Source organism: Rhamphochromis longiceps, linkage group LG6 (assembly GCF_057381845.1).
Source record: "Rhamphochromis longiceps isolate RC_006_pf linkage group LG6, R_longiceps_female_GT1.1, whole genome shotgun sequence".
Taxonomy (NCBI): Eukaryota; Metazoa; Chordata; class Actinopteri; order Cichliformes; family Cichlidae; genus Rhamphochromis; species Rhamphochromis longiceps.
Window position 1 is genome coordinate 7,083,643 of NC_140562.1, and position 15,077 is coordinate 7,098,719.

The 15,077-nt window shown below is 44.2% G+C and overlaps 2 protein-coding genes across 2 annotated transcripts; both read left to right on the forward strand.

Moving 5' to 3' along the window:
• The first annotated feature begins 8,674 nt into the window (after positions 1-8,674).
• Positions 8,675-10,765, forward strand: LOC146667404 (uncharacterized). The gene has a single exon (XM_085408393.1). It carries the CDS (start codon positions 8,675-8,677, stop codon positions 10,763-10,765), a length of 2,091 nt encoding a protein of 696 aa, XP_085264519.1.
• An 18-nt stretch (positions 10,766-10,783) lies between these two features.
• On the forward strand, positions 10,784-14,230 carry LOC146667405 (uncharacterized). The gene is made up of 5 exons (XM_085408459.1): positions 10,784-11,000; positions 11,336-11,423; positions 11,502-11,955; positions 13,739-13,898; positions 14,091-14,230. Exons 1-5 carry the CDS (start codon positions 10,784-10,786, stop codon positions 14,228-14,230), a joined length of 1,059 nt encoding a protein of 352 aa, XP_085264585.1.
• The last annotated feature ends 847 nt before the right edge of the window (positions 14,231-15,077 follow it).

Genomic DNA, 15,077 nt, shown 5'->3' on the forward strand with positions numbered 1-15,077 from the left:
AACATCTCCTATTGGATTGTTATAGGACAACTGAGATCAGGCAGAAAATGACAGAAATTGGCTATGATGTGGATGTTAATATTAAAGCAGTTAAATATGGTTTGTTTAAAGAAAAAATGTGTGACGACAAAAGGAGACTCTTTTGGTTAGTAATGTGTGTAATAAACACACATATTTGGAAAACTCGTGCCAAAGGAGTGTTAGAACAAAAGATGATAAGTAGTGATGTGGTGAGTAAACATATCATTACAGACCTGCGGAGAAGACGAACAATGGACCTGAAACTTGGGAAAGTTTTCCCCTGGAACGAATTAAAACTGTAAGTCTTGTGAGCGTTGTGTGGACTCAAATGCTAGATTTTCCTCCTTGTTTCTCCCTTTTGTATGTGTTCATGGTTTTGTATATGTAATTGTATGTGTATGTGCATTTTATATGTAAACTTGTTTACTTTAAATAAAGTTTAAAGCAAAACCGGAGGCAAAGCCAGAGCTAAGGCTAAGACCCGTTCATCCCGTGCCGGGCTCCAGTTCCCCGTGGGTCGCGTCCACAGGCTGCTGCGCAAAGGCAACTATGCGCAGCGCGTGGGTGCCGGCGCCCCCGTCTACCTGGCAGCTGTGCTCGAGTACCTGACCGCTGAGATCCTCGAGCTGGCTGGCAACGCAGCCCGCGACAACAAGAAGACTCGTATTATCCCACGTCACCTGCAGCTGGCTGTGCGCAACGACGAGGAGCTCAACAAGCTCCTTGGCGGAGTCACCATCGCCCAGGGTGGTGTGCTGCCCAACATCCAGGCCGTGCTGCTGCCCAAGAAGACCGAGAAGCCTGTCAAGGCCAAGTAAATGCCAAAGCCTCTGCTTCACGCACGAAACAAATAAACAAAGGCTCTTTTCAGAGCCACACACTTCTTTCTGAGCAAACATCCTTGTGTATATGGAAATGTAGTATTACCTTATTCTCGTGTGTGTGTGTGTGTGTGTGTGGGGGGGGGGGGTTCTTTCACCTCCCAACCAGATCTTCAGGTTGTTTTAATTTATTATTAACAATAATATAAAATTATGCACAATGAATTACTAATGTAAAAATAGTTCAACAAAAGTTCAACACTGCCCCTAGCATCCTGGAGCACTTGTGTTGTCTTTTGTAGGTGTTTTGGAGTTTTTACGTGTTTTGTCTGTAGGGGCCACCGTAAATATACTTTTATTTATTCACTCCACATGAAATGTAATAAATCAACTATAATAAAATCCAACTATTCACATTTCAACTTTTAACTATTTAAATTTTCAGCTTCCCAGCCAACATGTATATATGGGCCCCACCTGGTTTTTGCTCGGGCTGGATGGGTACCATATGGGCATGGGCTCAAACTGGGCTTTTTGTATGGGGCCTACTTGGGTTCTTCACATTAAACCCATATGGGCAATGCCAAGTGGGCACTTTTAGTAGGTCCTAGCTGGGTCAAACATGGGAAACACTTAACTTGGTCCAAAATGGGAAACACATGTAGGACCCACTTGGGTTTTCCACCTGGGATAGACATGGGCAAACACAGTAATTTAAGGATAGGCTGTTGTTGTGTGCCCCAGGTGGGGCAAAGTGAGGTAATCAATATATGTTTTTAGCACTGATAACACAGGTGGGGCCCACCAGGTCAAACTATATGGGTCACACATGGGCAAATGCAAGTCAGACCCTGAAAACATGTCTATGTGGGCCCCAGGTGGGGCAAAGTGAGGTAATCAATATATTTTTTTTAGCACTGATGACATAGGTGGGGCCCACCTGGTCAAACTATATAGGTGGCACATGGGCAAATGCAAGTCAGACCCTGAAAACATGTCTATGTGTGCCCCAGGTGGGGCAAAGTGAGGTAATCAATATATGTTTTTAGCACTGATAACACAGGTGGGGTCCACCTGGTCAAACTATATGGGTCACACATGGGCAAATGCAAGTCAGACCCTGAAAACATGTCTATGTGGGCCCCAAATGGGTTATGTTAAATTAATATGGGCATATATTTTACATGGGCTCAAGATTGTTTAGTATATATGGGACCCACTTGGGTTTCTCACATGAAAGCCATATGGGTGGGTATCCAATGTAGGTCCTAGTTGGGTCAGTGATGGTAAATGTGTACATGGGTTTAAAATGGTAGCACATGCTGTGCATTTTGAATGTGAGGATTCTTCTTCTGTGAAGAGCCTGAGAAAGTGTTATTTGAATAAAGGAGGATTTATTCCAAACAAGCCCATCACAGATTGCACACAATCCAGGGAGTTGTGAAAGTCAAATTTTAAAAAGAATCTCAAAAGGAAGTAAGAACATAACTCTCTTTTATAACCTGCAGACGGCACCCATGAGTACCATTCTCTAACAAATCACCCTAACTTTAAAATATTTGGCACAACCTCAGTCTATCACTTCTGATATCCTTAGGCACAGTCAAATATTCTTTACTTTTCATTTTTGACCCTCTCAGTTTTTAGCCTCAGTATTTGAACTTTCAGTGCTCTGCATGGTCAGGCTCAGATAAGATAAAATAAGAACTTAATTGATTCCTCTTGGGGATATTCACTTGTCACAGCAGCAATAAAATGTGATGAAAACGGACATAAGAATAGAAAAAAAAAACATTATAGCATGCAATATCAAGAAAAGCAAAAAAATACACATTAAAACCTAAGATATAAGTGAATTATACAGAGAAAAATACAGATTTGCCATTTTGTGCAAATTCAGGATTTCCAGTTGTTCAATTAGGACTGTTCACATTAGCAAACATGCAGTTGACGATTTCCAGTAAATCAGACACACTACCAAACCGACCAAAACCAGAGCAAAAGTCCCACAAAAAGGGCGCAAAAAGCCCATGAAAGGCACTAAAGCTCCGGAGACAGTTCTCAAAACTTTCCGGGGGCCGACCTGGAGGGTGACAGCACAAAAGTCCACAGTTAAGTAGTTTAGGGGGCCGTCCTGGAGGTCGATAGCATAACAGTTCATAGTTCAAAGGTTCAGGGGGCCGGCCACGAGGAAGGAGGCAGTGGCGAAGCAGGTATGGCTGGCCACACTCGGGCGGCTTGGCTGGCGGCCGGCGGCGACGTGGACAAGACCCGTCGGGTGGCTTGGCTGGTGGTCGACGGTAGTGTGGATGTGGACGTGACCCCTCGGGTGGTTTGGTGGGTGTACAGGCTGTTTTGACAGGCCCCGGAAACAGCCATGCTGGACGTGGCTTGGCAGGCGAGACGAGCAGAGGTGTGGTGTCGACCTCTGGCTGGGCCGTGGCAGGACCAGGCGAGGCAGGACCAGATAATGGCGCTGCAGTCGACGGCGTGGAAGGATGCTGGACGGGCTTGGCTGAACCTCCAGCTGGCGCAACAGGACCAGGCGAGGCAGGGCCAGCAGGTGCGGAGACCTCTGGCTGAGGCGAGGCAGGGCCAGACGCAGCAGAGGCAGAGGCCGGACATGGTGAGGCTGAAGACTCTGATGAGACCGGACATGGCGAGGCTGAAGACTCTGATGAGGCCGGACCTGGCGAGGCTGAAGACTCTGATGAGGCCGGACCTGGCGAGGCTGAAGACTCTGAGGCCGGACCAGGCGAGGCTGAAGCAGAACCAGGTGACAGTGAGGCAGCCGCAGGTGGTGGCTGGACGGGCTCCTCAGGCCCCCCAGCTGACGTGGCAGGAGGCTGTGTAAGTTGCAGCAACACACAGTCTATAGTGGGTGAGATGAGTTCGTATAAGTTCTCAAACTGAGGTGTAGCAGAACCAGGCGAGGTGTCATCCTCAGGCTGAGGCGCAGAAGCAGCAGGCGGTAGCGCAGCAGGTGGTGGTCCTGCAGGTGGCGGCACTACAGCCACAGGTGGTGAAGCAGAAGGTGGCCGGACGGGCTCCTTGGGCCCGCCAGCTAACGTGGCGTGAAGCTGGACGGGCTCCTCGGGCCCTCCAGCAGTGGAAGAAAACTGCTCCGCTGCTCGGGATCGCTGACGGCGTGAACGCCGTTTTCTCCGGGAAGGAGGGGGAGGAGACGTGCCAGCCCGCGAATCCTCCAGCGGACCGGGCTGAACCTCCTCCGAGTCTTCATAGTGGAGAGGCCGATCCGGGCGGATGTGTACGGTGGAAACGAGGAAGTCCTGGATGAGAGGGTTTAGCGTGCCAAATAGCCAGGGAAGTCCAGAAACCATCCTCTGCAGACGGATGGCTAACTCCTCCTGGTACTCTTCAAAGGGCAGCGCAAACCATTCCTGGCATAGAAACTCCACCGCATAGATCATGTCCTCCCGGAGCTCAGCGGAGGGATTATGAGTTGCTGGGTCCATTGTCTGGTTGCGTCCTTCTGTCACAGTACGGCTGTGTGCAGGCAAGAGTAGGACCCAAACGCAAACTCACAGAGTCAAAAGTTAAACTCAAAAAACACAGCTTTATTGCTGGCGTGGAGTGGGACACGAAAAACAATACAAAATAAACTAAACTGGGAAAAACTAAAGCACAAGGAGCCACAGGGAAAAATCACACAGCTATGATGGAGGACGCAACACTGACAAAGAGAAACATGGGGCTTAAATACACTGAGGGATAACGAGGGGGAATGAGCCACAGGAGGAGAGCACAGCTGAGAGTAATTAAGCAGGACGAGGCAAGGGAAGCAAAACTAGAAACATTAACATAGAACAGACTGTGAAAGTAAAACAGGAAACACACTGACGGAACTCAAGACATGTGGACTTAACAGACTGGGGGAGACAGAACATAGGGATCTGAAACATGGAACAGAAAGGCACAGTAGATCAACATGAACATAACAACGCCACAGGGGAAGAGTAAAACTGAACACGATGAACACAGAAACACCAGACCTCTTCACAATAAAACAGGAAACATAATGAGACGTAGACATGACAACCCAAACTTCACAATGTAAGACACAGACATGAAACACATGAAAAGCAGGGGAGATTTACCATAGTTGGAAACACGAGGGGGAAATAATAAGAACTAGAAACACTTAAGCATGATAACAAATGAACTTAGGAACCTGAAGGGCTTACGTAAACTAAAACATCAAAATGAACTAAAACTCAAAACACTGGGTCATAAGACCCAGGATCGTGACAGAATGCTCGAAAAGCTCCTGGCCCAGATGGTGTGTCTCCTGCCACCCTCAGACACTGTGCAAACGAGCTGGCCTCAGTGTTTTCTGGCATTTTCAACTACTCACTGCAGGTATGTCATGTGCCTGCCTGCTTCAAGTCCTCTACCATAATCCCTATCCCCAAGAAACCTAGGATCACTGGAGTAAATGACTACAGACCCGTGGCTCTGACATCTGTGGTCATGAAGTCATTTGAGCACCTGGTTCTCTCCTACCTCAAGACCCTCACGGCCTCCCTCCTGGACCCCCTGCAGTTTGCATACAGAGCCAACAGGTCTGTAGATGACGCCATCAACATGGCTCTACACTTCATCCTGCAGCATCTGGACTCCCCAGGAATCTACGCCAGGATCCTGTTTGTGGACTTCAGCTCTGCCTTCAACACCATCCTTCCAGACCATCTCCAAGGCAAGCTTTCCCAGATGAATGTGCCTGATCCCATCTGCCGGTGGATCACTGACTTCCTGACGGACAGGAAGCAGCAGGTGAGGCTGGGAAAGAATGTCTCGGACTCCCGGACCATCAGCACCGGCTCCCCTCAGGGCTGTGTTCTTTCTCCTCTGCTCTTCTCCCTGTACACCAACTGCTGCACCTCCACCCACCAGTCTGTCAAGCTAATCAAGTTTGCAGATGACACCACCGTTATTGGACTCATCTCGGACGGGGATGAGTTTGCCTACAGGAAGGAGGTTGAACGTCTGGTGTCCTGGTGCAGCGACAACAACCTGGTGCCGAATGCCCAGAAGACAGTGGAGATTATTGTGGACTTCAGGAAGCACACAGCCCCACTCCCCCCCATCATCCTGACTGACACCCTCATCACCTCTGTGGACTCATTCCGCTTCCTGGGTACCACCATCACCCAGGACCTGAAGTGGGAGCCCACCATCACCTCCGTCATTAAGAAAGCCCAGCAGAGGATGTACTTCCTGAGGCAGCTGAAGAAATTCAACCTGCCAACACGGACGATGATGCAGTTCTACACTGCAATCATCGAGTCCATCCTCACCTCCTCCATCACCGTGTGGTACGCTGGAGCCACTATCAGGGACAAACAGAGACTGCAGCGTGTTGTGCGCTCTGCTGAGAAGGTGATTGGCTGCAGACTCCCATCTCTGCAGGACCTGTACACCTCCAGGACACTGGGGCGTGCAGCTCGGATCTCAGCTGACCCTTCTCACCCTGGACACAGTCTGTTTGACCTGCTCCCCTCAGGCAGGAGGCTCCGGTCCATTCGCACCAGAACCTCTCGCCATAAGAACAGTTTCTTCCCCTCTTGGACACATGAACAATAACCGTATGACTGTTCCCACCACTAACACATGACCCTACTGCATCACTGCATCATTCCATGTTTGGCATTGATCACCACCTGCACTCATGTATATATCTATCTACTTAGCACGTTTAATTCTTATTCTGACTTTATGTCCTCTACAAGAGTTTCTGGGTTTTTTTGCTAGTTCTTCAAATGTTCAATAAAAACATGTATGCTAATTCATAATGGAGAAAGCTTTGTAATGAAGACTGTCATTTCCAAAACACTGCCCCCCCCCCCCCCGCAGCGCTGTTGAAAAGGCTGTGGAAGTCCCTGTATTAAGCACGTAGACCTGTGACACAAAAATCACCAAAGTCGGACGACCACAGACTGTTTTCCTTCATGGTGATGAAGGAAAACGCTGGGTTGGCATGTAAAAGGGCATTTATTCCCTTCAAAGACCTGCAGTTCAAAAAAGCGCCCCTCCGACAGCCAAACCCATCTGTTCTCTGATTGGATTGTTACATTTGTGACATGACATTGACCAATCAGATGAAAGGAAGAAAAATAGGGTCAAAATTCATACTTGTAACTTGCAGGGTTTTTTTGGCTAAGTCAGCACACAAATCTTTTTTACGCACACACAAATTCTTTTTACACACACACACACACACACACACACACACACACACACACACACACACACACACACAAATCTTTTTTACACATACAAATCCTGATTTACAAGTACAAAATATTTATGACCACATTTTGAGCCCATAGCACTGTAACAGCTAGAAGGAACTCCTCAAAATTAAAGGCAGAATAGGGAAATACATGGAAATAACCATTTTCCTTCAAGCACATCAGCAAAGTTAAATTGGTATACTTGATAAATGTTGTTATAAGTATCACATGAATATGAATCCCCACAATTATAGATTTTAATTGGGAAGCAACATGCAGATGTACAGAAGGACTATAAACAGCAATTTCTATCACATACAACTCTTTGAGAAAATACCAGCAACAGTGATAATTTATCACTTGCTGATTTATACATTTTACAGTGTAGATTGATGGAAAATCTCCACTCTGGCTGAAGTGTTTTTTACAAACAATGTTTCCAAATACAGTGGCTTGCAAAAGTATTCGGCCCCCTTGAACTTTTCCACATTTTGTCACATTACAGCCACAAACATGAATCAATTTTATTGGAATCCCACGTGAAAGACCAATAGTGGGGATGGTGTGTTCAGAGTGTGTGCAGTGTTAGTTTTCCGCCACACAAAGCGTTTTGCATTTTGGCCAAAAAGTTCCATTTTTGGTCTCATCTGTCCAGAGTATCTTCTTCCACATGTTTGCTGTGTCCCCCACATGGCTTGTGGCAAACTGCAAACGGGAGTTCTTATGGTTTTCTGTTAACAATGGCTTTCTTCTTGCCACTCTTCCATAAAGGCCAACTTTGTGCAGTGCACGACTAATAGTTGTCCTATGGACAGATTCCCCCACCTGAGCTGTAGATCTCTGCAGCTCGTCCAGAGTCACCATGGGCCTCTTGGCTGCATTTCTCTCTTTCTCTGCAGCGCCCTCCTTGTTCGGCCTGAGTTTAGGTGGATGGCCTTGTCTTGGTAGGTTTACGGTTGTGCCATACTCCTTCCATTTCTGAATGATCACTTGAACAGTGCTCCGTGGGATGTTCAAGGCTTGGGAAATTTTTTTGTAGCCCAAACCTGCTCTAAATTTCTCAATAACTTCATCCCTGACCTGTCTGGTGTGTTCTTTGGACTTCATGGTGTTGTTGCTCCCAATATTCTCTTAGACAACCTCTGAGGCCGTCACAGAGCAACTGTATTTGTACTGACATTAGATTACACACAGGTGCACTCTATTTAGTCATTAGCACTCATCAGGCAGTGTCTATGGGCAACTGACTGCACTCAGACCAAAGGGGGCTGAATAATTACGCACACCCCACTTTGCAGTTATGTATTTGTAAAAAAATGTTTGGAATCATGTATGACTTTCATTCCACTTTCACGTGTACACCACTTTGTGTTGGTCTTTCACATGGAATTCCAATAAAAATGATTCCTGCTTGTGTCTGCAATGTGACAAAATGTGGAAAAGTTCAAGGGGGGTGAATACTTTTGCAAGCTACTGTATTCCTCTTCAGAATATCTTCTGCAATTTTTTGGATTGCTGTATGTGTGAAAATGGCTCACACTTCTATTCTGCACACAATCTTCTGTGTATTTTAGTGAAATGGATTACCTTCTTGCCAAATCACGGACGAGGAGAAGGAGAATTAAAGTTATAGTTCAGCAGCATTTACAGAGCCTTGCTTTAGATGCTGTGGAACTTGCAGAGAAGGCTGTGGACCAGGCTTTGCAATACACTGAAGATGTGGCGAACAAACATTCGATTGTGGATGAAGCAGTGGAAAATATTGAAGATATAGAAAATAAAGATGAGACTATCAACAAGGCAGAGGACAATGTAGAGGAATATTCGAGTAACAGCTTGGATGAAGATTTACCTCTGGATTTTAATAGTAATGACTTTTACATGAATAGTGAAGCGGATGAAGAACAAAACTGTGACTTTCCTGATGTGGAGTCAAACTCTGATGCTAAGAGGAAACTTGCTGAATGGGCAGCAAACCGAAATGTGTCTCATTCTGTGTTGTCAGAGCTCTTAACCATACTTTTGGAGCTTGGTCTAGATTTGCCAAAGGATCCCAGAACTTTGCTCAGTACATTAAAAGACTGTGAAGTGAAACAGATTGGCAGGGGAAGTTACTACCATTTTGGTCTTGAAAGTGCAGTATTGTCAGAACTGAAAATGATAAATCAACATGAACTGAAAACTGATACATTAACCATTCGTGTGAATGTTGATGGTTTGCCTCTCTTTAAGAGCTCTAATATGCAACTGTGGCCTATTTTAGGTAAGATAGTTGAACTGCCACAAGCAAATGTTTTCATGATGGGTATATATGCTGGTCCCTGCAAACCTGAGTCGGTGAACGACTACATGCATGATTTTATAGAAGATGCAAAAAAGGTCACAAATACTGGTATTGTTTTCAATGGAAAACACTTCAATGTACCCCTTCCAGATGCTTTTATCTGTGACACCCCAGCTAGAGCTTATTTAAAATGCATCAAAGGTCATGGTGGCTACAGTTCTTGTGAGCGCTGTACACAGTATGGTGTTTATGTTGATGGGAAAGTTATTTTTCCAGATATGGATTCAAGTCTCAGATCAGATTCTCAGTTTGAAGAAATGTTAGATGAAGATCACCACAACTCCAAATCACCTCTTCAAGAGCTAGGCATTGGCATGGTTTCAGCCTTTCCCTTAGACTATATGCATTTAATTTGCTTGGGTATTGTACGTAAATTACTTGCCCTGTGGATTAAGGGACCATTGCAGTTTCGGGTTCCTACTTCTACTCTGTCTGCCATTTCAGATCACTTAAAACAGTGTAGGCAAAGTCTGCCACGCACGTTTTCCAGAAAGCCACGGTCCCTAATGGAGTACAGACAATGGAAAGCTACAGAATTAAGACAATTTTTGTTGTGTACTGGACCAGTTGTGCTTTTCCAGAAACTGTGCAATCCACAGTACAAGAACTTCCTGGTTTTGTCATCTGCTATGAGGATACTTTTGTCTCCTTTGTGTAAAGAGTACTGTTATTATGCAAAAAATTTATTGAGATGCTTTGTTGCCAACTTTGCTAAGATTTATGGGACTAAATTCTTAGTTAACAATACACACAGTCTTTTGCACCTAGCAGATGATGCTACAAAGTATGGCCCTCTGGATTTGGTTTCATGTTTTCCATTTGAGAATTATTTGGGACAGTTAAAAAAGATGGTGAGAAGACCACAGGATCCTGTACAGCAAATTGTCAGACGAGTTTGTGAAAAGCAATTGTATCCTCACAGGTCTTGCAAAATGCCAGAGGGTGTACTCACACAGCCACATACATCTGGACCTATGATGACTGAATTTTTTGTCCATCATTCTTTTCAGTACAAGATGTACAGACATGGAAATCAAATAATCTCCACCTCCAGTGGAACAAATTGTTTTGATCTTGAAGGCAAAGTTGCAGTTGTGCGGAACATTGTGCTGTTCATCGGAGAAATACATGTTTTGTTTGAACTGTTTGAGACTGGAACAGCGTTTTTTAACTACCCTATTGATTCAACATCTCTGGGTGTACATTTGTTGTCAAAACTGTCAGGTCATCTTGCTAGTGCTCCTGTAACTAAATTTACAAAACCAATTATTTTGTTACCTTTTCGTAATGCATTTGTAGCTTTGCCTCAGCTACACAGCATGTAACTCAATGGCGTTTACAGGATGTCTTCATTCAGTGTGGTCGAGTTTGTGGATGAAGTTGACTCTGATGGCTGCAAGAAGGTAGACATCATTCCATCAGAGTGGTTCCATGACGCAGAGAGAAAATTATGCTGGTGGCCTCCTGCCTCATTGGTGAATGTGACAAAGGCTGTAAAGGAAGGAACACCACCAACCAGCAACTGGATACTCTGCAATGTCCGTGTCATGGGAAATGCAGGTAAGTTTGACTTTATTTGTACACTACATCTGTATTTCCTTTTCTTTAAAAGTTTATACATGAACTTCTTTTTTTTTTACTTGGAGGCTTTTGAAAATGTAAGGCCCTGTATTACTGTATTATTGTATGTTTCTGTTCTGTGTCCTGTGTACTGTTTGTTTGTATATGTGTCTTCCTGGCTGCTGTTACAACCAAATTTCCCCTTGTGGGACAATTAAAGGATTATTCTATTCTATTCTACTGGAAACCATTTTTTCATTGTCATTGTTTTTGCAGATTTATTTCTTCTTTACATTGTATCTTACATGTTGTATTCTGTACAATTTATGTTATAGCAACTTATGCAAATGCCAGGGCAAAGTTGCATCAAGCAGAGTATTCATCAGACTTGACGGACAATGAGAATGGCTTAAGAAAAAGAAAGTAAGTGGTAATAGCATACAAACAAGATGAAGTTTATTTCCTGCAGTGTCATAAATGTTCTGTGCTTAACCTTTCTAGGCCAAGTGTTAAACTGATCAATCAACTGAGCAGCCACACTGAATCAAGTGAGCCTTCTGATTCAGATGAGGAACTTCCACCCACGCCTCCAGAACAACTCCTTAAGCGACCCTCTGGAAAAAACAATAGTGTAGTCGCCAGCCCCGCTGCCCGGAGTGCCGCCAGCCCCACTGCCCGGAGTGCCGCCAGCCCCACTGCCCGGAGTGTCGCCAGCCCCACTGCCCGGAGTGTCGCCAGCCCTACTTGTGAAGCCATGTTCTCGAAAGTACTTGCCATTTTAGAGGAAGTGAAGGAGACTCAACTGGTTCATAGCAAGATGTTAAATGCCTTGCTGAATCAGAAAAACGGTTCAGTTACGGAGGTCCCTGAAGGGGTTGTTTTACCTCTTAAAACCCAAGACGATGTTGAGGCTCTTAATGGAAAACTGGAGGACTCCAGTCGCATGTCTGCTGTAGTAAGTTTTTTTTCCCTCCCCATTCTGCTTGCCACTGTTCTTTATACAGTAGTCAGAAAACATTCTTTGATATATTTTCTGAAAGACATTCTCCTTCATGATTTTTTTTGGTATACAGCATAATTGGTTTCATTTAACACAGCAAGTCTTACTGGTCCTGAGGCAGCAAAGCAGGCCAGAGACCATCACATCTGCTACCATGTCTTTCTGTTGCTATGATATATATATATATTTTCTGAGATGTTACTTTTATACCACATGTTTACCTTCCAGAAAGTTACATTTTTTTATTCTAATGAAGCATTTGATTCTGATTTTGATAACGGGTAGATTTCTTATATTTGTTCTGCTATGATAGTTTATGCAAATTCTGGCCAGTTCCTATTTATTTTAACCTTTTAGCCCCCAACCCGTCGCCGATGACAGGTTTTTCCAACCTGTCTCTTCCAACCAGAGCTCTACCAGGGGCCCAACACAGCTGGACTTATTTAGAAGAAAAGAGATGCCCAAAAACAAACCACAGGGCCAAAGGTCACAAAATTGTTTTTGTTCTGTTTTACAATTAATAATTCAAATTGCCTATTCTAAATCTTTTATTCATGTACATTATGAGTCCCTTTTTCAGTTAAAAAAACAGTAAAATTTCAAGTTTGTTTTTTGCCCTTTTCTGTTATTAATCCCCGATGACACTGTTATAGTATACAGTAGAGAAAAAAACCTAGCAGATGTGGAAAGTAGAAGTAATCCTGAAAAAAGGGATAAAAGCACACACACTCACAGCTGATTTTATGACACTTTTACAGCTAAAACAACAAAATATTCACAGGTGTCCTGCTTAACATTATGGATAAATGATAAAGGGGTAAGGAATAGGGGTGGGTTTTGATTATAGATTTATCAAATAAAACCTATTTTAGTTTGGAGAAAGTAAATGAGAGCAGGCACACGCATTCTGCACAAAGATGTAAACACAAAGCGCAGACCCGCCGACAGATCAGAATCAGTGAGATGTGGCCTTTCTCAGCCGACGGCACTTTGTGTTTTTTGTGCTAGATTCTGAAGCTGCAGGTTTTATCTTAATCCAAACAATATTGACTGAACCAGCAGCAAAAGAAGATCCAAACTACACTGAAAATTTCGCTTCACGTAAACATCGTCATGAATTCCCTCTTACTTTTGCTGTTTTGGTTTTCCACCATGGTGGTTGTCCATGACGGTACTGGAATATTTCTAACATTTTGAGTTATTTTCCAGTGTTAGAAAATCAGCACTGCTCAGTGTTAGCCATTGTTAATCTTCAAAACTGACTAGGTTACTTTTAAACATATAACACTGTCAAAAGTGTTAATTTAACACTCAACAGTGTTGTATTTAACACTCAGAGGTGTGGACCCATATAGACACTCTCCAGTGTTAATTTAACACTGGAGATTTTGCTGTGTAGTATTTTTTTATCTCCACACAATTAACATTAAGTAATATGTAAAGCGTCCATTTATCCTCCATTCCTGGTCCATTATCTTAAGCTTAGGCTGCTCCCCCTGTGACCCAATCCGGTACTAAGTAGAGAGGCCCAGACTTCGCTCTCTCCAGTCACTTGGCCCTGCTCCTCCAGCGGAATCCCAAGGCATTTCCAGGCCAGCAGAGAAACATAGTCCCTTTAGCATGTCCTGGGTGTTCCTCTGGGTCTCTTCCTGGTTGGATGTGCCCAAAACACCTCCCCAGGGAGGCATCCTACCCAGATGCCAGTATCTAATCTGTCCTTTTTGTATGTTCCCCTCAGGTTGCCATGGTAGCAGATATAGGGGGAACAAGTGTAGATGATGCTACAAGGAGAATGATGAAATTCCTCATATCACCCGAGCTTGCCGTGGAGTACAACTTGCTTGGCCGACATGGGAAGAAAAAGTTCCGAGATTTGCGCCTCTTTAATGTTGTGTACGGTAAGTTAATTTCACGTGAGACACTTTTTTAAATAAAGTGTTTGAAAGTGTAAGTGAGATTGGTTATTGTGCCATCTTATATATTTGAGGCAAGAAAGTGAAATAAACATTGTTCTTTGTAAATCATTACCAAAGGAAGTAAGCTACGGTTACCTTTACTTTGGCTTACCCATTTTTCCTCTTCATTTGCAGAGGCACTGAAGAAGAATTCTTTGACTGCAAAAGTCAACCTGCAAGAAGCAGAGAAAGCTCTCTCCAAATGGTTCACTGGAGCTAGAGACAGAGGAGGACTGAGGGCTGCTAGGGGACAAAATAGACTAACGGCTCTGTAAAAAAACATAACAGACACCCCTGCTGATTCAAGACAAGGTTCTGAGTTTCCCTTCTTATTTTTTCCCATGTTGCTACAGTTCCAACTCTAAGCAATTTGAATGTAGTTTGATATTTCTAGTTTTTTAAGTTCACACTCCTTGGAATACAGTTACTTAAACCCACAGTTGTGTGACAAAATAAATGTGAACAAAATGTGTTTTGTGTCCCCTCTTGATGTTTCTATTTGCAGTCAGCTTTAATATATTTAGTGTCTTTGCGTCACAGAAGCCGTATTGGCCGTCTGTTAAATTGATTTTGTGGCTGTTTTTCTACATGGGACCCGCCCAGTGCCAGAAATTAGCCAATTCAAACAAGAAGTAAGATGCAACTACAGAACCCACTGATAATGCCATTCCAACTTTTTAGCTCATGTTTTCCTCATGTTGTACACACTAAGAACTTGAAAAATGGGGCCCGGGTGGGTTTCTGAGTACTTTGCCCAGTTGGGGTCCATTTAGTTCCCAGATTTTACCAATATAACACCAAGATGGGCATTTAACATGGGGCCATTATGGAACCCGCGGACAATCCCACTTAAAACCCACTTTTTAGCCTATGTGGAACCCACATGGTACCCACAAAAAACTTGAAAGATGGGGCCCGGGTGGGTTTCTGTGTATGTTGCCCAGTTGGGGCCCATTTAGTTCCTAGATTTTACCAATATAAAACCAAGATGGGCTTATAAAATGGGGCCATTATGGAACCCGCGGACAATCCCACTTAAAACCCACTTTTTAGCCTATGTGGTGCCCACATGGTACCCACAAAAAACTTGAAAGATGGGGCCTGGGTGGGTTTCTGTGTATG